The sequence below is a fragment of the Symphalangus syndactylus genome, chromosome 18 (genome assembly GCF_028878055.3).
Source record: "Symphalangus syndactylus isolate Jambi chromosome 18, NHGRI_mSymSyn1-v2.1_pri, whole genome shotgun sequence".
Lineage (NCBI taxonomy): Eukaryota > Metazoa > Chordata > Mammalia > Primates > Hylobatidae > Symphalangus > Symphalangus syndactylus.
In genome coordinates this window covers 84,513,750-84,537,314 of record NC_072440.2, presented here as the reverse complement: position 1 = coordinate 84,537,314, position 23,565 = coordinate 84,513,750, and the positions used below count along the sequence as shown (strand labels likewise).

The following is a 23,565-nucleotide window of genomic DNA, read 5'->3' as shown; positions in this document are numbered from 1 at the left end:
GTTTGGTCTTGACCTCAGGTGATCCATCCCCCTTCGGCCTCCCAAAGTGCTGGGATTACCATGCCTGGTCATCCTCATTGATTTTTTTTTTTTTTATTTTTTTATTTTTTTTATTTTTTATTTTTTATTATACTTTAGGGTTTTAGGGTACATGTGCACAATGTGCAGGTTTGTTACATATGTATCCATGTGCCATGTTGATTTCCTGCACCCATCATTGATTTTTAAAAGCCGTTTGCTCATTAAATAAATTATTTGCTTTAACGAAAAACTATTTAATAAGAAATTGTGGGAAAATATACATAACAGAAAAGTGTACCATTTTAAGCATTTTAAGAGTATCAGTGGCATTAAGTACATTCACAATATTATGGAACCATCAACACTGTTCATTTTGGAACTTTTCTATCATTCCATACTGAAATTCTATACCTGTTAAACACTAACTTCATTCTCCCTCCTTCCCAGCCTCTGGCAACCACCATTCTACTTTTCTGTCGCTATGAATTTGACTACTTTAGGTACCTAACATAATGCAGTAAGTGTCCTTTTATATCTGGCTTATTTCACTTAGTATAATGTCTTCAATGTTTAGCCCTTTGTTTTTATACACAGTTTGGCAGCTTATAGAACTTCTCTTTCAGTAGTTGATGGTGACATTTTAAGCTCCTTGCCTAATTACCTTCTTTCTTTTTCTTTTCTTTTTTAAAAACTTATTTATTCATCATTTTATCTACCTCTAGTATCTCGGAAAAGGAAAGCCAAGAACTGGGAAGATGAAGACTTTTATGATAGTGATGATGACACATTTCTTGATCGGACCGGCCTGGTGGAGAAGAAGCGTCTGAACAGAATGAAGAAGGCTGGCAAGATTGATGAGAAGCCAGAGACCTTTGAATCATTGGCAAGTTTTATTTATGGAAGTAGCCGTGGTATTTAATAGTTTAATTTTTAATAAAATAATGTATTATTTAAACATGTTTTATGATAATTTTTAAAGTAGTAGCATTGAAATCTGATACTGAAGTATAACTTTTGTAGTCTGTTAATTTAATGGTAACAAACAACTAGTCTTACCCAAGTTGTTTGAAAAAAATATGGCTTGCTGGCCGGGCGCGGTGGCTCACGCTTGTAATCCCAGCACTTTGGGAGGCCGAGGCGGGCGGATCACGAGGTCAGGAGATCGAGACCACGGTGAAACCCCGTCTCTACTAAAAAATACCAAAAATTAGCCGGGCGCGGTGGCGGGCGCCTGTAGTCCCAGCTACTCGGAGGCTGAGGCAGGAGAATGGCGTGAACCCGGGAGGCGGAGCTTGCAGTGAGCCGAGATTGCGCCACTGCACTCCAGCCCGGGCGACAGAGCGAGACTCTGTCTCAAAAAAAAAAAAATATGGCTTGCTGCTAGATCCTTTCCTTCAGGATATTGATCCATTAATTAACATTCTTTGTATATGATATTACGTCTCCCAAAAAGAAAGGAAAAAGTTCCAAGTTAGGGCATTCTGAGGTGAAATTGACTTTAGCCTTCTGGCAGTCAAGAGAAGTCAAAGGAATTTTGAAGAATGTAGTATGGTAATATGTAGTCTGAAATAGTATATTCTTCAGGAAATTATCACAAGGTGATGTGTTAATGGGTAGGTAACACACAATGATAGGTAGGTAATAGGCTACCTATTTGACTAGAAAAAAACATAAGATTAATAATGCAGAGCTTGATCAGAATATGGAGAAGTGGACTCTAAATTGGTGGGAATGTACAATATAACCTTTTAAGTGATCAATCCTATGACATCTGTCAATATTAAAAATGCATTGATTCAGCAATTACACTTCAAGGAATTTCTTATAGGTATTAATTTATAGTAGGATTCAGAGCTTAAAACATTACCCAACATCTATCCTTTTGATTTATGTGAAAACAAATGCCTTGAGCTCTTTCTTCTGAGTAAAATAAAGTATGAGTTATTCATTGTTTAATTCAGTGTTTTTTAATTCAGAAATAAATGAAATTTGGATTTAACACATAAAAAGTGTTAACTCCGGGCTGGGTGTGGTGGCTCATGCGTGTAATCCCAGCACTTTGGGAGGCTGAGGCCGGTTGATCACCTGAGGTCAGGAGTTCGAGACCCACCTGACCAATATGGTGAAACCCCATCTCTACTAAGAAAAAAAAAAAAAAATACAAAAATTAGATAGGTGTGGTGGTGTGCGCCTGTAGTCCTAGCTACTCTGGAGGCTGAGACAGGAGAATTGCTTGAATGCAGGAGGCGGAGATTGCAGTGAGTCGAGATCGCGCCATTGCACTCCAGCCTGGGCGACAGTGCGAGACTCTGTCTCAAAAAAAAAAAAGAAACAAAAAAAAACTGTTAACTCTGGCCAGGTGTGGTGACTCACACCTGTAATCCTAGCACTCTGAGAGGCTGAGGCAGGCTGATCATGAGGTCAAGAGATTGAGACCATCCTGGCCAACATGGTAAAACCCTGTCTCTACTAAAAATACAAAAAGTAGCTGGGTGTGGTGGCACACACCTGTAGTCCCAGCTATTTGGGAGGCTAGGCAGAATTGCTTGAACCCGGGAGTCAGAAGTGGCAGTGAGCCGAGATTGCACCACTGCACTCAACCCTGACAACAGAGCGAGACTCCATCTCAAAAAAAAAAAAAAAAAAAAAAATAAGTGTTAACTCCGTAAGTAGCAGTTTAACTGGACTTTTGAATTAATCTTCTTAAAACTTCTAGTAACAATAATGAAAACAGGAGGATGATAAGGAAACAGTTTGAAAGAAGACAAACTTTGTAACCCTGTTGATTTGGGTGTTACAGGTTGCAAAATTAAATGATGCTGAAAGGGAACTTTCTGAAATTTCTGAGAGATTGAAAGCCTCAAGCCAAGGTAAGTTTTTCATCAAATATTTATTAATATACCATATATAGTGCTCTATGCTAGGCACTGGGGCTACATTAGTTAATAAGAAAAACTATACAGAATATGGAGCCTTTCAAAGGAGCAACATACGACAAAAGAAAGAACATTATAAATCATTTGGTTTAACCTCTTTATTTAATAGTGGAGGGGAATGAAGCCCATTGAGACAAAATGACTTCCCAAGGTCTCATGGCTATAACCTGTTCCTTATTCCTATTACTAGTGATGTCCTCTGTCCAGTTTTATGTTAGTGACTTTTATATGGAAACTTTGGCTGAATTTTAAAATATTCAGATCATCTTTCTAAACATGTGTTACTCTTTTCTTGGACAGTTCTATCAGAGTCTCCATCTCAGGATTCTTTAGATGCGTTCATGTCAGAAATGAAATCAGGCAGTACATTAGATGGTGTGTCCCGGAAGAAACTTCACCTGAGAACTTTTGAACTGAGGAAAGAACAACAGAGACTGAAAGGGTTAATAAAAATTGTAAAGCCAGCAGAGATTCCGGAACTAAAAAAGTAAGTCTTAGTTATATTTGTAATTCTAAATAAGTATGGTAGCATAGATAACATTTTCAATTATCGCTTTATCTTCTTAAATAATCATTATATAATACAAATGTAATACAAGGAACCCTTTAAAGCACAGAAAGTAGTGGTTTCATAGAGTAACTAAAAACCTGTTTCATATTTGTGAAATACAGACTGATAGAAGATTTTCTGAGAAAACTATATTTATTTCTGATTCATTGGAAGGTTCTGAAGTTTTTTTACTTAATCTTTTAGTGTAGAATAAACTCCTTTAAAAAGCACCATGCACAAAAAGCTAATTTATCTAATACAAAAAGACCTCTGAGGCTGTGCTTAGTGGCTCACACCTGTAATCCTAGCACTTTGGGAGGTTGAAGCAGGCAGATCACTTTCAAGACCAGCCTGGGTGATATGGCACAACCCTATCTCTACAAAAAATAACAACATTAGCCAGCCATGTTGGAGCACACCTGTGGTCCCAGCTACTTGGGAAGCCGAGGTAGGAGGATAGCTTGAGCCCAGGAGTTTGAGGCTATGGTGAGCTGTGATCGTGCCATTGCACTCCAGCATTGGTGACAGAGGAAGTTCCTGTCTCAAAAAAAAATTAAATTATTAATAAAAAGACCTCTGAATGATAAGTAGACAGCCAACCACCCAGGAGAAAAATGAGAAAAGGATGTCTGCTTACAGGCCACAGAAAAAGAAATACAAATAGCATCTTTTATACAAAGATGCTCAACTTCGTGATCATAAGTGAAGGGGTGGCCTGCCCCTCCACACCTGTGGGTGCTTCTCGTTAGGTGGGACGAAAGACTTGAGAAAAGGAATAAGACACAGAGACAAAGTGTAGAGAAGGAAAAGCGGGGCCCAGGGGACTGGTGCTGTGCTTACAGAGGACCCACACTGGCCCCGGCCTCTGAGTTCCCTTAGTATTTATTGATAATTATCTTTACCATCAAAAAGATAAGGGAGTGACTGGACGATAGGATCATTGTAGGGAGGAAATCAGCAGTAAGACATATGAACAAAAAATCCTTGTAACATCAATAAGTTTAAAAGAAAATGCTGTGCCTTGAGATGCATATGCGAACATCTCCATAAACCTTTTAGCAGTATTGCTCCAGCAAGCCCCACCTTATTCCTAAAGGCGGTTTTCTCCTTACTCAGTAAACAAAGCACACAAAGGGTTTTACCTGGAGATGTTCCATCGCCCAGGGACGGGCAGGAGACAAATGTTTTTCTTTTTCTCTAGATTTAAGAGAATGGTGATGACCTTTAACCATAAGCAGCCTTTAGGCACTTGTTTAACAAAGCACATTCTGCACCGCCCAATATCCTTTTAACCTTAAGTCACCACAGCACATGTCTCTTGCAAGGACAAGGTTAGGGGTAGGGTCACAGATTAACAGCATCTCAAATACAGAACTAAATGGAGTCTCTTATGTCTACTTCCTTCTATATAGACACAGTAACAGGCTGATCTCTCTTTCTTTTCCCCACACATAAGAGAAATACAAATACTACAACCTAATACCTTTTTTTTTTTTTTTTGAGATAGGGTCTCACTGTGTCACCCAGGCTGGAGTGCAGTGGCACAGTGACAGCTCACTGCAGCCTTGACCTCCTGGGATCAAGTGATCCTCCTGCCTCAGCCTCCAAAGTAGCTGGGACCACACGCATGCCCCACCATACCTGGCTAATTTTTAATTTTTTGTAGAGATGGGGTCTTGCCATGTTGCCCAAGCTGGTCTTGAACTCCTGGCCTCAAGGGATCTGCCCATCTCAGCCTCCCAAAGTGCTGGGATTACAGGTGTGAGCCACCACACCTGGCCTTAATACCATTTTTATATATGAATTTGATGAAGATTAATTACAATTTTATACTGTGCTGATGAGGCTGACAAAAAGGCACTTTTTTATATTGCTCATTGAAGGACAAATTAGTACATTCTCTATACAAGACAAATTGGCAGTCTCTATCCTGATTACAAATGCACATGCCATTTGATCTGTTTCATTTCTAGGAGTTTGTCCCTCACATACTTAGGAAATGATGTACAGCATTGTTTATATTAATAGTAGTAAAAAATTAGAAATCCCCTAAATGTTTATCGAAGTGGATGGATTAAATAAATTGCGGCCAGGTGCGCTGGCTCACGCCTGTAATCCCAGCACTTTGGGAGGCCGAGGTGGGCAGATCACGAAGTCAGGAGATCGAGACCATCTTGGCTAACACGGTGAAACCCCGTCTCTACTAAAAATACAAAAAATTAGCTGGTTGTGGTGGCAGGCGCCTGTAGTCCCAGCTACTCGGGAGCCTGAGGCAGGAGAATGGCGTGAACCTGGGAGGTGGAGCTGGCAGTGAGCCGAGATCGTGCCACTGCATTCTAGCCTGGGCGACAGAGCGAGACTCCTTCTCAAAAAAATAAATAGATTAAATAAATAAATAAATAAGTTATGATATATGTATACAATAGAACACCATATAGCTGTTGAAAAAAAAGGCAACTCTAAGATACAGAAACACTATCAAGATAAGTAACAAAAGCAAGGTGCAGAACGGCGTGTATAACAGGCTCTGTCTGTAAAAAATGATGGTGGGGGAAGAATACATAGATAAGTAGGCCATACTTATGTTCATAATATCTGTTTAGGTTGGGTTCCCTAAGAACAGACTGAATCGGAGATTTATCTGCAAGTGATTTATTAAGAGAGTGCTCTCAGGAGAAATCTATATGGGAGTGAGGGAAGCAGGAGAGGGCAGGAGAAGAAGCTGGGCTAAGATATGGTTTCAGGAGAGCCTGAATGGCACCACAGATGCCATGGAGGCATGGGGCTTGGGTTTCGATACCCCGTCCCCCCAACCCTTCATTGGTCGTAGGCTGCCCGTGACTGGGGAGTGGGAGGGGCTCACAGCAATTCTGGGAAGGGTACAGGTGTGAGCCTTTAGCAGCCGATGTCTGCAGTAGCTGTTTGGCCCGATAAAGGGAATCTGGGAGGGACAGCTTCTGCTACTGTATCTCTGGAAAGATTAGTTAAAAATTAATAATATTGATTGCCAATGGGGAATGCAACTGGGTGGCTGGGGGACAGCAATGGGAGGGAGACTTTTCACAGTATACGTGCTTTATACTTGAGGTTCGAACATGTCAATATACTTTCTATTCTATTCGGATATACTGAATTTGAAAAGAAAATCCTATACCAAATAGCCATACCACTTTAGGTCTAAATTTACCGTAATGTAGTTGCAGTTCTAGTTTTAATAACAAATAACTGGAAAAAGTAAGAATCATATAATAATTTTGTTACAGTAAAACTATTTGTTAATAAAAGTGGCTGGGGATGGTGGCTCACACCTGTAGTCGCAGCAATTTAGGAGAGTGAGTGAGGTGGGAGGATGGCTTGAGTTCAAGAGTTTGAGACCAGCCTGGGCAACATAGTGAGACCCTGTCTCTACAAAAGATAAAAGCTTAGCTGGGTATGGTGGTGCTCGTCTGTAATCCTTGCTACTTGGGAGGCTGAGGTATCACTGGAACCTGGGAGAGTGAGGTTGCAAGACCCTGTCTCAAACAAACAAACAAAAACAAAACAAAAAAAAGCAAATCTCTGCTTTGGAAAACAACAACAACAACAACATTTGGGGCAAGAAGAATAAAAAAAAAAAAAGAAAACGAAATATGTCTCAGCTTCCTCCAGAGCCTCCTCTCCTGCTATCAGTCTGTGTGCTTGCCTGGTTTTTCCTCCCTTTCCTATTTTGGATACTGGTCTAGATGTGTATCTTCTTTTTTTTTTTTTTTTTTTTTTTTGAGACGGAGTCTTGCTCTGTCACCCAGGCTGGAGTGCAGTGGCGCGATCTCGGCTCACTGCAAGCTCCGCCTCCCGGGTTCACGCCATTCTCCTGCCTCAGCCTCTCCGAGTAGCTGGGACTACAGGCGCCCGCCACCACGCCCGGCTAATTTTTTGTATTTTTGGTAGAGACGGGGTTTCACCGTGGTCTGGATCTCCTGACCTCGTGATCCGCCCGCCTCGGCCTCCCAAAGTGCTGGGATTACAAGCGTGAGCCACCACGCCCGGCTAGATATGTATCTTCTTCCTCCTCTTTTCACTTACGGGTTGAACTTCCAAACTTTCTGCCTCCTACCCTAACCCCTGCAAGCAATCTTAATTGTGATTCCATCTTCTGCTTTTTCATCTCCTTTGAGCCAGTCTTAGCTTATCCTCTAGGCCAGCCCAGCTTTTTAATGTAGCTGAAAACATCTGTGTTGCTGTTGCTTCTGTCTTTCTATGCCAGAGCCTTCCTGAGGCCTGTGGGGAAGGGTGTGAAGGATAATGATTTGACAAAATGTCCTTCATGGCCAGACAGGCAACGTTCTTCTGGTGGCCTTAGCAAAGAAATGAGTTTTATCTCTGGTAGGGAGAAAGCGGGTTGAGGCCAGACCTAAGAGCGCTACTAAGGGGGTAAGACTTAGGTAAAAGAAGGCAGTAGTAGCAAGTGGGGCTTCAGGGAGGGCCAGGTAGCTAACATCTGGTATGGGTCAATGTGAGTCGAATGCCATTACTGTCCTTATATTCCAGTTTGCAGGGCTGTCCCATGGTCAAATGTGAAGAAAACAGAGGGCTTTTTGGTCTAGTATGGTTATTCTGGGGTTTCCTCTGTCTCCTCATGCCATATTCTCATTGTCACCTCTGCCTGCTCTGAGTATCTTGTCAACTCAACTGCCATCCCTTTTTGTTTTTGCTCTGTTCTCCCCCTGCCTTTCTAATTTCTACTGTCTCTTCTTTATACCCTTCCTCAGCTTTGCCTTAGTGGGCTTAGCTTTTATAATTATCTCCAGCCGTTGAGAATGTTGACAGTCTCAGAAGTTGCAGTCTCTCACTATATCTTTGTCATTACTACACTGGGTATCCTGCATGTTGTACCCCCATCCCCATGCACACTTTTTTTTTTTTCAGTGCTCAGAGCTATTGCGCTTAAGTGGGAGCTCCAGATAAGTAAGACACTCTTCAGAGGTTGGTGGGAAATAGGGCTTTACACCATGGATCCATCTCCTGCTGCTTATATGTTCTCCTTTGCCAGTGACCTTTGTACTGTAGTCATTTCATGGGTGTGAAGTCATGTAGCATGTTGCAAATTACTTGACTAAGGGAGCAGCCTCATCATAGCTCTGTGTCTGTGACAGTCAGCATTGTTCTTGTCCATTCAAAATCTGTTGGTCTGAATACCTCTTTCTTATTGTTATATGCTTAGATAGTCATTTTGTGGTAATTTTTATTTTGCCAGAGGTTTCTTTGTCAGTGTCATGGTATTTTTAGATAAAACCTTGGGACTCCCTGGAATAGATGTGTATAATTATTCTTTCTTCCTAGGACTGAAAGTCAGACTACAGATGCAGAAAACAAAGCTAAAAAGCTTATATTGCCTCTATTTGGTGCCATGAAAGGAGGAAGCAAATTCAAATTAAAAACTGGAACAGTAGGGGTAAGTGGTGAGTCAGGGTGTTAAACTTTTAGCCCTTGAGTTATCCCTGAGCTAATTTTTCTCTTTTCTTTTTTGAAACTACAAATGACTCATTCCATAGTAATGTGAGAAAGGGCTGTGGGCTTGGTATGATTACATCTTTCCCAGAACTTGGTTCTTAGATTCTTTTTTTTTTTTTTGGAGACAGAGTCTCACTCTGTCACCAGGCTGGAGTGCAGTGGCATGATCTCGGCTGACTGCAACCTCTGCCTCCCGGGTTCAAGCGATTCTTCTGCCTCAGCCTCTCAAGTAGCTGGGACTACAGGCCTGCTCCACCATGCCCAGCTAATTTTTGTATTTTTAGTAGGATGGGATTTCACCATGTTGGCCAGGATGGTCTCCATCTCTTGACCTCGTGATCCACCTGCCTTGGCCTCCCAAAATGTTGGGTTTATAGGCATGAGCCATTGTGCCTGGCTGGTTTGTGGATTCTTTTTCTCAGCTTAGGGTTATCAAGAATTGATGAATTAATTTATGCCAATCAATTTGCAAGTAAATGGTTTGTAAATTAGAATAATAGTTTATTAATTTCTCATGAATGTTGCATTTAAGAATGGGTCTCCTGCATTAAATGCTTTTCCCCAGGTGGATAGATTTAGTATTCAGACTCACCAACATTTGTTAAGAACATAGTGTGTGCACTTTCCTCTGCCATATGATTTTTCTTCATTTAATCCTTCCAACATCTTGTGCTGTGTGGGAATTATTGCCTCTTACAAATGAGGAAATAGAGTCAGAGAAGTTAAATACCAGATCACACCAGCATTATGTAACTAAGCTGGTAATCAGATCTAGGTCTGTGTCTTGAGCTTTATGATTTCCCTGCTACCCTACAATATATGTCTGTCTGTATGTTTTTATCTATATTCCTATTCATAGATTCAGCTTTTAAAAGGTTTTCATTACCCCTAAGAGCTGAACCTTGAGTATTAGTTTGCTAGGGCCACCATAACAAAATACTAGGGATTGGGCAGCTTAAACAACAGAAATTTATTTGCTCACCGTTGCCAGCAGGGTTGGTTTCCTCTAAGGCCTCTCTGCTTACCAATGGCTGCCCTCTTGCTGGCTCTTCAGATGGCCATCCCTCTGTGCACTTGCACTCCTGGTGTCTCTTCTTCTTATAAGGACACGAGTCATACTGGGTGAGGGCCCCACCCTAATGGTGTCATTTTAATTCAATTTAATTTAATTTACAGTCATATTCTGAGGTACTGGGGGTTGAGACTTCAAACATGAATTTGGGCAGCAGGGGGCACAATTCGTCCAAAACACCCTGAATTAGGGTATACTGCCCTCTGGTGGCAGAAGTCTGAAGTCCTAGCTATGTATTCTTTTTTTTTTTTTTAGTCCTAGCTATGTATTCTTTTTGTTTGTTTTGAGACACAGTCTCACACTGTCGCCCAGGCTGCAGTGCAGTGGACATCTCGGCTCACTGCAACCTCCTCCTTCTGGGCTCAAGCGATTCTCCCGCCTCAGCTTCCCGAGTAGCTGGGATTACAGGCACCCACCACCAGGCCAAACTAATTTTTTGTATTTTTTTTTTTTAGTAGAGACAGGGTTTCACCATGGCCAAACTGGTCTCGAACTCCTGACCTCGTGATTCACCTGCCTTGGCCTCACTATATATTCTGAATGAGTAATGGTTCACCTAACAAGGAGTCTTTTCAATCTGTTGCGGTGGGGACTTAGGTTTTAAATTTTTACTAAAAAGCCCTCCTTAGAGAATTTTAGAACTAAGTCCTATATTTAAAAGATAATATAGGCTGGGCCGGTGGCTCATACCTGTTATCCCAGCACTTTGGGAGGCCGAGGTGGGTGGATTGCTTGAGCTCACTCGTCGAGACCAGCCTTGGCAACATGGTGAAACCCTGTCTCTACTAAAAATACAAAAATTAGCTGAGCATGGTGGCCTGCACACCTATAACCCCAGCTACTCAGGAGGCTGAGGCAGGAGAAGTGCTCGAACCGGGGAGGCAGAGGTTGCAGTGAGCTGAGATTGCACCACTGCACTCCAGCCTGGGCCACAGAGCAAGACTGTGTCTCAAAAAAAAAAAAAAAAAAAGATATAACCAAGATATGCTTTGGTTCCTTCTCTCTATTCCATAACTGTGATCAACCTTTTCTAATAAATACTTTTATTGAGTGGCTTTGATTAGAATATTTAGCTTTATTCTTTGAGAAATGTCTTCCTCCTTTTCTTCAGGATCTGTTTGATGGATTTACATGCCTTGTTTCCTTGAAATTACTCTAAGTCTAAAATGAAAAAGCAGCACAAATGACTTATTTCTGATTGTCTGATTTATTCCTTAGAAGATTTTGTAATCAGTTGAGATCCTTTAATATCATGAGTTATAACAGGACACAATTCGTGTAGCTGGCACTCATCTGAAAGAACTATTTTAGTTCCTTACGAGGTATTTTCAAGTGTTTTGTATTTAGTAATCTTTGGCTCTAGGAACTAATAAAGACACTTGTTTAGGGTCTATAGAGGGGTAAAATTTCATGTGAAAGTCCTACCTCCAGCAGACTTCTGTGGAGTTTATCAACCTAAAGAGAGTAAACATTCAATACATTTAGATTGACCTCCTTGAAAAGATTTTTCTCTTGTTGTCATTAAGTAGAACTACTTGTTCATGGTTTTGTTCCCCTCTTAGAAGTTACCCCCCAAGCGTCCAGAACTCCCTCCAACTCTAATGAGAATGAAAGATGAGCCTGAAGTAGAAGAGGAGGAGGAAGAGGAAGAAGAGAAAGAAAAGGAGGAGCATGAGAAGAAAAAACTGGAGGATGGAAGCCTCAGTAGGCCACAGCCAGAGATAGAGCCAGAAGCAGCAGTGCAGGAAATGAGGCCTCCCACAGATCTCACACATTTTAAAGAAACCCAAACCCATGGTAATATCTTTCTTCTCCTTCCTGTGTTGTTCAGTGGGCAGTTACATTGATTGTGGATAGGTTTTAAAAAGCAAGGCCAGTTCTTGTCTGTGCATTTGACTTTGTATGTGATATACTGACTCTGTAGTAAGGAAACATACTTTCTTGGTCTTCTTCCTTTGACCACCAGTCATTATTTGTCTGGTCATTGCAAATTATTTGTCTTGGTCATTGCAAATTAAGGGCAGTTATTTCCAATCCATTCCAGAATTACAGAAAATTGAAGGCTATGGAATCTGAAGCCATAGCTGCTGTGGAATAGTCCTGAGCTGCTGCCACTGTGTGAGTTGGAGGGCAGTGGAATAGGGTACATGACGGGGCCTGATCAGGTGATCCCTGGATAAGTCAGTCCCTACTCATTTTTTCCTGCATCCCTAAAACAGAGGCCAAACCATAATTGTACCCATTGGACTAAAGTTCTCAAGAAGGATCTTGCTTCATTCATTTTTTTGTGTTTGGAACCTAGCACAAAACCTGACACATATCCACCCGCCTCAGCAAATATTTGATGAAAAATGTTGAAAGATGGAATAGATTGACATTCACATAGATATATGCATCAATTAATTCTCTTTTCTATATATAATGTGTGTATGTATATATATATATATATATATATATATATTCTTATTACAAAGGGTTATATGTTCATTTTAGAAACTATAGATCATACATAAAAGTCCAAAGAAAAAAAAAATCCCCACAATCCCACCCCTAAAGATCATTGTTTATCTTTTTAGTATCCTTTCATCCCTTGTCAACTGCAGGGGTTACTTTCCTGCTGGTTGGCCAAACTGGTTAGCAAGATAAAGATCTCAGAAAATAAGGAGTATGAGGAGAAACAATAAAAACTGGCACTGAATGTATGGGAATGTATGCATGTCTAGTTCCACAACAAACCAGGCTTGGCTACATAAAAACGCCAGGCCTGGTATGTAGCCCTTTTCTTGAATCACCTTCATTTGTCTGGGAAACATAAAACTTACTGTTTTCCTCATCTGTGAGAGGTAAGTATTCTGTATCTGCATTTGTACTTATAGGAGCTTGGTCTTTGGGCCATATATTGTGAGGGTGGATATAAACAGGTCAGCAGGAAGGGAGCAATAAGTATTATAATTTTTTTTGTTCAACAGACCAAAGTAAATATGTGTGTGTAAAAATAGCTTAGATTTTGAAACTTGGTTTATAAGATTAAATAATTAGTAAATTTGACCAGGCACAGTGGCTCATACCTGTAATCCCAGCACTTTGGGAGGCCAAGGCAGACGGATCACCTGAGGTCAGGAGTTCGAGACCAGGCTGGCCAACGTGGTGAGACCCCGTCTCTACTAAAAATACAGAAAAAATTAGCTGGGCATGGTGGTGCATGCTTGTAATCACAGGTACTCAGGAGGGCTCTGAGCAGGCAGGAGAATTGCTTGAACCTGGCAGACAGAAGTTGCAGTGAATTGAGATCATGCCACTGCACTCCAGCCTGGGTGATAGAGTGAGACTCTGTCTCAAAAACAAAACAAAATTAAATAATTAGTAAATATGCAGTGATGAGGGATTACCCCAGGCCTTTTTTCCTGTGGTTTGTTTTTATTTTTACTTTAATATTTACTTTTATTGAGACAGAGTCTTACTCTGTTACCCAGGTTGGAGTACTGTGGTGTGATCTTGGCTCACTGCAGCCTTGACCTCCCAAGGCACATGCTTGTAGAGAAAATAGAGTCATAGGGTCTCCCTATGTTGCTCAGGCTGGTCTCAAACTCCTGGCCTCAAGCAATCCTCTCACAAAGTGCTGGGATTATAGGCGTGAGCCACCATGCCCAGCTTATATATTGCTATTTTATAACATAGTTTTTTTTTCCTATGCCTTAAATTATTCTTTTTAAAATGTGGTTTCAGAGAAGGAGCATAGTGGTTCATCACATGCATATGCCATAATGTATTTAGTCAACTCTCAATTGTTAAACATGTAGGTTATTTCTTAATTTTTGCTATTACAAACATATATGTAACACATTTTGGGGCTAGGCTGGGTGACTCATGCCTGTAATCCCAACATTTTGGGAGGCCGAAGTAGGAGAATCACTTGAGCCCAGGAGTTTGAAACCAGCCTGGGCAAGATAGTGAAACTATCTCTACAAAAAATTAAAAAAAAAAAAAAAAAAAAACAAAATTGGCCGGACATGGTGGTACATGCCTGTAGTCCTAGCTACTCTGGAGGCTGAGGTAGGAGGATCTCTGCAGCCCAGGAATTCAAGGCAGCAGTGAGCTATGATTGCCCCACCGCACTCCAGCTTGGGCAACAGAGAAAAACCCTGTTTCTAAAATAATAATAAATTTTGGTGGTCATTTCTGATTTTTAAAAAAATACGTTCTGGGAGTAGAATTTCTAGGCCAAGGAGTATGTACATTTTTGAGGCTTTTGGTAAGTATTGCTAAAAAGTTTTACCTCAATGTTGGCTAGTGTTTTAAGTGGAAAATTGGCAGTCTTCTGTAATATATTTGAAACATATTTATTTAAAACCTTAAGATTAGTTGAAGCTGATGATAATAAAACTGGATGATTGTGTACTTAGCTTCTCTTTCTCTTGTTTTTGTTTTTGTTTGTTTGGCTTTCCACCATGAATTAAATCATGACAATAAGCTTTGATACTGCTTTTTATAGAAAATATGTCTCAACTTAGTGAGGAAGAACAGAATAAAGATTATCAAGACAGTAGCGAAACCACTTCATTGTGCGCAGGACCCTCAGGCAAGTAGTACAGCAGCCTTCATTGCTGCTCTGCACACAGGTGGCCGACTGGTTTCATAAGGGAGGGGTTGGCAGCTGACCTGAAGGCAACACAGAGAATGGTCCTTTAGTTATGCTGCCACTAGGCCCCTGGACAAAGTTGGAACATAAGAGAGGTTTGTATTTGGTGCCATCCCATTTGCCTTTCTTTTACTCCTCTTCCACCTTCTGGGGTTCCCTCTTCCTCCCCCACAAAGCACTTAATGCGTTGATGCTTCCCTCTGGCTGTGCAAAGCTCTCCATAATTTTACATCTCCCAAAGTCAAATATGTACCTATTATGGGAGTGATTCCAAAACTATCTTAAAAGAAATTGTTAAAAGGACTGCTTTACTCTCGTTTTACCTGTAATGGTTAAACTGTGGACTAGTAAAATCAGCCTCATTTTTTTTTTAACTTGTTCACATAATGTGGTTATATTCAAACTTGTAGAACAGCCTTAGGATTTAAAAACTAGGGTTATTCATCCAGGAAAAATTTTCTCTTAATACAGTTTTTACAGCAGTAGAAGGAATTGTTGAGAATTACATTGTCACGAGCATCTTTTCTTCAATAATTGTAATGTTCTTTTAGGAAGAATTTTGCCTTTTTATTTTACTTATACTGAAAATAGCTATTGCCAGTTTTTTTTTTTTTTTCTTAAATTAGCATCAAAGAATGAATATGAGAAAAGCAGAGGTGAATTGAAGAAAAAGAAAACACCTGGTCCAGGCAAAGTAAGTATTTCACTTGTCTGGGAGTAAAAATGAATCCCTTTGTCATGGACCATATCCAGAAGAGTGAATCTTTGGAGACTGACTTAACAGAGTTCCCAGCAGCCTTATCCCCCTCTCCTAGAAATCTAGATTCTTTGATTTTTGTTTTTGAATTTTCTGTTGTCTTTATCACTCTTTTCCCTATAACTGCTCACATACAAGCTATCTCTTTTATTAGTTCATGAATCTTTCTTTATATCCTAATATGCCATATAAAGACATTTGAATAACATATTCTTATTTTCCTTTTATTACACAAAAGGTAGGATGTAATGTACTCCATTCTACATCTGTTTTTTTGTTTTATTTATTTAAACCACTCATGGAAATTATTTTGTATCAGTATATTGAGAGTTTCTCACCATATTGGAGGACCTTATCTAACCAGTTCCTTACAGATGGACACTTGGGTTGTTTTTAGTCTTTTATTACAATAATACTATAATGAACAATCTTGTATATATATAATTTTGTGTGGATATAGTAAGCTCCCAGAAGTGCCAGGTTGTGTCAGGAGGTCCCCAGGACCACTCACAGTTTAGGTCATTCACAAGAGGACTCAGGTCTCAGCGTATGATTGTACTTGCATCTATGATATACTACAGCAAAAGGATACCAGGCACCATCAACAAAGGGAAAAGGAACATGGGGCAAAATATGGTGGAAACCTGGCACAGGCTTCCACGGATGTCTTCCAGTAGAGTCACACAGGACATGCTTAATTCCCCTAAGAACAAGTTGTGGCAACACTTGTGAAATGTTGCTAACTAGGGAAGCTCATTAGAGACTCAGTGCCCAGGGTTTTTATTGGGGACTGATCACATAGGCATTCCCTGCCTGGCATCTACCAAAATTCAGACTTCCAGAAGGAAAGCAGGTGTTCAGCATGAATCATATTGTTTGTACAAACAGTTTAAGCACGAGCCATTCTTGTCAGTTAGGGTAGTAGAAACCTTCCCAAAGTCCAGATTCCCAGATGCCAGCCAAGGGCAAACCTTGCAAGCAGGTTTTCAAAGGATAGCAGTCAGGCTTGCCCTGTTAACTTTTCTAAACCTTGGCCAAAAGGTAAATGCCAAATTTCCCTCTATGGGGGCTACACCATTTAGCACTCATACCTGCAGTGTGTTAACTGCCCCTTTTAAAGAGTGTCAGATAACTCACTGGCTGAAAATCAGCTTGTGATGCTTTATGGAAAAAAGGTTCAGAGAGAGAATATTCCCCCAAGTAGGTTACTTATGTCAAGATCATTAATAGAAACTGTTCTCTGTTAGTTTTTGTTTGCTAACAGGCATAAGGACAATAGTTCTTAGAGTTAAAGTTATACCTATATATATAATTTTAAAAAAATAGCTTTTGGGTTACAAATGGTTCTTTGGTTACATAGATGAATCATATAGTGATGAATTCTGAGATTTTAATGCATCTATCACCCAAGTAGTGTACGTTGTACCCAATATGCAATTTTTTATTCCTCATCCCCTTCCCAGCCTCCTCCCTCTGAGTCTCCAAAGTCCATCATACCACTCTGTATGCCTTTGCATACCCATAGCTTAGCTCCCACTTATAAGTGAGAACATACGGTATTTGGTTTTCCACTCCTAAGTTGCTTTGCTTAAAATAATGGCCTCTAGCTCCAAGTTGCTGCAAAAAACCATTAATTTTTTATTTTTATTTTTATTTTTATTTTGAGACTGGGTCTTGCTCTGTCACCCAGGCTGGAGTGCAGTGGTGTGATCATGGCTCACTGCAAGCTTCAACCTCTTGGGCTCAAGTGATCCTCCCACCTCAGCCTCCTGAGTAGCTGGGACTACAGCTGTGCACCACAATGCCCGGCTAATTTTTGTGGGTTTTTTTTTATAGAAATAAGTCTTGTTTTGTTGCCCGGGCTGGTCTCAAACTCCTAGCTTCAAATGATCCTGGGATGCTGGCTTTTATTGAATGCTTTTTCTACATCTATTGAGATGATCATATGGTTTTTGTTTTTAATTCTGTTGCTGTGATGTATCGTATTTATTGACTTGCATATGTTAAACTATCCCAGCATCCCTAGGATGAAACCCACTTGATTATGGTATATTGAATAGGGTGTATTATCTTTCTGATATGCTGTTGGATTCAGTTTACTAGTCTTTCATTGAGGATTTTTGCATCTGTGTTCACCAGGGATATTGGTCTCTAGTTTTCTTTTTTTTGTTATGTCCTTTCCTAGTTTTTTTATCAGGGCGATATTAGCATCATAGAATGAGTTAGGGAGGATTCCTTCTTTCTCATTCTTTTGGAATACTTTCAGTAGGATTGGTACCAATTCTTCCTTGAATGTCTGGTAGAATCTGACTGTGAATCCATCTGGTCCTGGGCTTTTTTTGTTGGTGGTGGTAATATTTTTTAATTACTGACTCAATCTCACTGCTTTTTATTGGTCTGGTCAGGATTTCTGTTTCTTCCTTATTCAATCTAGGAGGGTTGTATGTTTCCAGGAATTTATCCATTTCTACTAGATGTTCTAATTTGTGTGCATAGAGGTGTTCATAGTAGTCTCAAAGGATCTTTTGTATTTCTGTGGTGTTGGTTGTAATGTCTCCATTTTCATTTCTAATTGAACTAATATAGAATCTTCTTTTCTTGTCTAATCTAGCTAATGATCTATCAATTTAGTTTATCTTTTCAAAAACCACCTTTTTTTCATTGATCTTTTGCAATTTCTTTTGTTTCAATTTCATTTAGTTCTGATCTTTGTTTTTATTTCTTTTATGCTAGCTTTGGGTTTAATCTGTTCTTTTTTTTTTTTTTTTTTTTTTTTTTTTCCGAGACAGAGTCTCATTCTGTTGCCCAGGGAGTGCAGTGGTGCGATCTCAGCTCACTGTAACCTCTGCCTCCCAGGTTCAAGCAATTTTCCTGCCTCAGCCTTCCTGAATAGCTGGGATTACAGGCGTGCGCCACCACATCCAGCTAATTTTTGTACTTTTGTTAGAAGCGGGGTTTCACTATGTTGACCAGGCTTGTCTTGAACTCCTGGACTCAAGCGATCTGCCCACCCCAGCCTCCCAAAGTGCTGGGATTATAGGTATGAGCCACTGCGCCCAGCCTGATGTGGTCTGTTCTTGTTCCTTTAGTTGTGACATTAGGTTGTCAATTTGTGATCTTTCAGGCTTTTTTTTTTTTTCTGTCTCTCTCTCTCTCTCTCTTTTAAATAGAGATGAGGTCTTGCTATGTTATCCAGGCTGGTCTTGAACTCCTGAGCTCAAGCAATCCTCCTGCCTTGGCCTTTCAACGTGCTGGGATTATAGGCGTGAGTCACCATGCCTGGCTCAAGACTTCTTGATGTAGGCATTTAGCACTATAAATTTTTCCTCTTAGCACTGCTTTTGCTATATTCCAGAGGTTTTGATAACTTGTGTCACTATTATTAATTTTGAAGAATTTTTAAATTTCCAGTGATTTCATTGTTAACCCAAAAATCATTTAGAAGCAGATTGTTTAATTTCCATTTATTTGTATAGTTTTGAAGGTTCCTTTTCAAGTTGGTTTCTAGTTTTATTCGACTGTGGTCTGAGAAGATACTTGATATGATTTCAATTTTTTTAAATTTGAGATTTGTTTTGTGGTCTATCTTGGAGAATATTCCAGGCACTGATGAGAAGATTGTATATTCTGCAGTTCTTGAGTAGATGTTCTGTAAATATGTTAGTTTATTTGTTCTGGAGTGTAGTATAGGTCTAGTGTTTGTTCACTTTCTGCCTTGATGATCTGTTTACTGTTGTCAGTGGAGTGTGAAGTCTTCCACTATCATTGTGTTGCTGTCTTTCTCTTTTCTTAGGTCTGGTAGTAGTTGTTTTATGAATCTGGGAGCTTCAGTTTTAGGTGCATATATGTTTAGGATTATAATATCTTCTTGTTGGGTTGATCCTTTTATAATTATATAATGGCCTTCTTTGTCTTTTTTTTAGTGTTGTTGCTTTAAATTCCGTTTTATTTGATACAAGAATAGCTACTCCTGCTTGCATTTGGCTTCCATTTGTACGGAATATCTTTCTACTCCTTTACCTTTAGTCTATAAGAAACCTCACATGTTAAGTGAGTCTCTTGAAGACGACAGATATTTGGTTTGCTATTTATTTATTTATTTATTTATTTATTTATTTATTTATTGAGACGGAATCTTGCTCTGTCACTCAGGCTGGAGTACAGTGGTGTGATCTCAGCTCACTGTAACCTCTGCCTCCCGTGTTCAAGTGATTCTCCTGCCTCAGCCTCCCGAGTAGCTGGGACTACAGGCACATGCCACCACACTCAGCTAATTTTTGTATTTTTAGTAGAGATGGGGTTTTGCAACGTTAGCCAGACTGGTCTTGAACTCCTGACCTCAGGTGATCCACCCACCTCGGCCTTCCCAAGTGATGAGATTACAGGTGTGAGCCACTGCGCCCAGCCTGTGATTTTTTTTTTTTTTTTTTGAGTGGAGTATTTAGACCATTTACATTGAACGTTAATATTGAGATGTGAGGTACTGTTACAGTCATGTTGATTGTTACCTAGATACTTTTCTTCCTTCATTACATTATTGTTTTATAGGCCCTGTGAGTTTTATGCTTTCAAGAGGTTCTATTCTGGTGCATGCCAACCTTTTGTTTTAAGATTTAGAACTCCTTTTTGCATTTCTTGTAGGTCTGGTCTGGTAGTGACAAATTCCCTCAGCATTTGCTTGTCTAAAAAAGACTTTATTTCTCTTTCATTCATGAAACTTAGTTTTGCTGGATACAAAATTCTTGGCTAACGTTTATTCTGCTTAAGGAGGCTAACAATAGGATCCCAATCCCTTCTGCAGTTGTAAGGTTTCTAGAGAGAAATTCTTGTAAATAAAACAATCCATCTTTTCTTTTTAGCTTCCACCAACACTTTCTTCCAAATATCCTGAAGATGACCCAGACTACTGTGTGTGGGTCCCACCTGAAGGTAGATTGTTTTTACTTTTTTTTCCTCTAAGGTTCATTTATTTATATTTTTGAATAGGTAATATAGATTTAAGGTTCAAAATAAGAAAGTTACAAGAGTATGTAGTGATAATTTGTACACCATGTTTGGATCCTTATTCAAACAAACAACTGTTTAAAAAAATTATTAGCCAGTCAGATAATTTTGAACACTACTTGGATATTTGATGATACTAAGAAATTATTGTTTATTTTTTTAAAGTGTGAATGATGTTGAGTTATTTTTTTTGGAAAAAGTCCTTGTCTTCTAGGAATATATACAGAAGTGTTTACAGGTGTAATGTTATCGGGGTTTTACCAAGTCAAAAGAAAGGAAAACAATTCTGGCTGTGCCTCAGCTGCTCAGTTGTTTTCCTCACAAGACAACCAATTGTTGTTAGTTTCTTATGGATACTTACATATAAAATGCTAAGTAGAGAGGAGCATCTATAGAAAAAAAATCATAAAAGTTAACCTGCTGGATCAAAGGTATAAACATTTTAAAGATATTATAAATTGTATTCTATAGAGATTGTACCAGTTTTATGCTCATACACACACCCTTAAGGCAATGTATGAGATACTTACTTCCTCATATGTTCATCACAGCTTGAGATTTCTAATATATTAGTAACTAATAGAATTTAGTTACTAGAGATGTCTGCTTTTTCTATACTAACAAATGTTATGGTAGAAGTGAAAAGAGGGCTGTATTTTGAAATTTCATACAAAAAGTAAAATTTCTATCATAGAATAAACCTTTTTGTCTATTTTACTTTTTGGCCTACTGATATCTGGATATCTTTTCTCTCCTGACTTTGGAAGAGTAAATAATGTATTCCTTTTTTTATATCCTGACCTAGGTCAAAGTGGAGATGGCAGAACCCATCTTAATGACAAATATGGCTATTGATTGCTTCAGAATCCCAAAAGAAAACCTTGTGGACCATGTGACATGGAATATTTGGGATAATGTATCAAATCGAATGGCCAGAGAAGTTTAGATGATCATTTGTGAGATCTGGTGACTGGCCTTTCATTCTGTGTTCTTGGCTTCCTAAATTTATCTGCCCATATGATTCTCATGCATTTGGTATTTATGTTTAAAAGTGTTTATATATGTATGTAAAAAGGGAACCATATGTTTTGAGAATTTGTAAAGTGAGAGACATGATCCTATTAAAATAAGAAGGCAAAAATGTTCCTAATATTTTATTTTATTTTATTTTTTTTAAGAGACAGGGTCTTACTCTGTCACCTAGGCTGGGGTACAGTGGTGCAATCCTAGCTCACTGTAGCCTTGAACTCCTGGGCTCAAGCAATCCTCCCACCTCAGCCTCTCAAGTACCTGGGACTATAGGCATGTACCACCACCACACCTGGCTAATTATTTTATTTAAATTTTTTGGAGAGATGAAGTCTTGCCATGTTGCCCAGGCTTGTCTTGAACTCCTGGCCTCAAGTGATCCTCCTGCCTCAGCCTCCCAAAGCACTCGAACCTCATTTTTTTTTCTTTTTTTCTGAGCCAGGGTCTCACTCTGTTGCCCAGAGTGAGTGCAGTGGCATGATCACAGCTTACTGCAGTCTCAACTTCCCAGGCTTAAGTGATTCTCCTGCCTCAGCCTCCTGAGTAGCTGGTACTACAGGTACATGCCACTGTGCCTGGCTAACTTTTATATTTATAGAGATGGGGTCTCGCCATGTTGCCCAGGCTGGTCTCGAACTCCTGGGCTCATGCAATCCCGCTCTCCTCAGCCTCCTAAAGTGCTAGGATTACAGGCCACTGCATCTGGGACCTAATGTTGGGACCTTATGTTGATTAAAGGTCACAGCCTCTTTCATTAAGACTTAAGGACTATGCTTTTCCTGAGCAATAGGGTGCTTCTGGTGGTTGAGCTGCAGAACTCACTAATACTGCCTCCTCAAATAACTGTTGAAATATGAGGTTATGCTATGGGTGTGACTCCGGGTGTCCCTGTCATTCTTGGTACTAAAAGTAGGTTCACAGTGGGGGCTTCCTACAACCTTCAACTATAATCTTCCTACCAGGTTTGAGAATAGACCCTGACTTATCAGGACAAAGTTAACTATGGCACCACCTTGTGCATTCAGGCACTAGTGCTGATGAAAACTCAGCCTGCTGAATGTCCAGAACTCTGACCAATCAGTCATTCCTCCTCTTGTGAAAGGGTGCAAATAAGGCCATGGAATGAAAAGCTGCATGTGTTTTGCCCAGTGTGGGGCTTCTTACCTCTGTGGAGAAGGGAATAGGAAGAATTTCTCTGGGAACAGGAAGAAATGCAAGAAGATGTCTTATTTCCTCCCCTCACCCTCCCCATCATTAGTGCTTCACTTCCATAGAAAGGAAAGCCCAAGAGTGAAGCAAAGTTGAGAGCATTTGGGGTAGGCTGAGGCAGACATAAGCAGCAGGGAGGAAAAATGCTGTGGCTGAGCTAGAGAGTGGATGAGGCTGATGCTTTCCTAAAATGGATTACACAGTATGCACGGAGGTAGGCAGGAAGCAGTAATGAGCAACTTCAGTTATCCTGACAGATGTGGGAAGTCTGGTCTGCTAAAAGTGATAAGTTCTTCATCTCTCAAAAAAGGAATGTTGGTATTATGAGAAACTATTATTTTGGACTTCATATAGACCAACAAGGAAAAACTGGTTGATGATGTAAGAAGTGACAGGAATTTGGGTACAGAATGACTATGTCATTTTGGATTAAAACAGTGAACAAAAGTCTGAGCTAGATCAATGATCTTCAGAGGTGAAACACTATTCAAACAAAATTGTATGTGGGACCCAATACTTGAACAAGTAAAAATATATCTGCTCTGGTTGAAGTGAAGGCAAAGGGATTGGAGACACACACACACACACACCCACACTATACCACACCACTCCTCCCGCTACCCTCACTATGACCCTGAGGAATCCTAGGCACATGTCTTAAATTCTTCAAGTCTCAATTCTGTCATCTGTGAAGCAGGGACAGTAATGCTTCCTGCTCTTGGAACCTCAGATTGTTCTAAGGATCAAATGAGATAATGTAGATGAATATAATTTACAGGGCTTTATAGATATTATAGTTGTTCTTACAAAAAGGGGATAGATCCTAACATCTGGGCCTGACTTTCCTCATCAGTGAAA

The 23,565-nt window shown here is 39.9% G+C and overlaps 1 protein-coding gene across 2 annotated transcripts in view; it reads left to right on the top strand.

The window, feature by feature from the left end:
- The window catches only part of SLC4A1AP (solute carrier family 4 member 1 adaptor protein), a 32,746-nt gene extending 11,136 nt beyond the window's left edge, over positions 1 to 21,610 (top strand). The window contains exons 6-14 of one of the 2 annotated variants that reach the window (XM_055253753.2): positions 744 to 904; positions 2,822 to 2,891; positions 3,258 to 3,444; positions 8,827 to 8,938; positions 11,632 to 11,866; positions 14,562 to 14,648; positions 15,335 to 15,402; positions 20,325 to 20,394; positions 21,275 to 21,610. In XM_055253753.2, the coding sequence (XP_055109728.1) occupies positions 744 to 904; positions 2,822 to 2,891; positions 3,258 to 3,444; positions 8,827 to 8,938; positions 11,632 to 11,866; positions 14,562 to 14,648; positions 15,335 to 15,402; positions 20,325 to 20,394; positions 21,275 to 21,324 (1,040 nt within the window). In that variant the 3' untranslated portion in view covers positions 21,325 to 21,610. Of the gene's footprint in view, positions 1 to 743; positions 905 to 2,821; positions 2,892 to 3,257; positions 3,445 to 8,826; positions 8,939 to 11,631; positions 11,867 to 14,540; positions 14,649 to 15,334; positions 15,403 to 20,324; positions 20,395 to 21,274 lie in introns of both variants that reach the window. The other variant, XM_055253752.2, reaches the window with a different exon arrangement.
- The last annotated feature ends 1,955 nt before the right edge of the window (positions 21,611 to 23,565 follow it).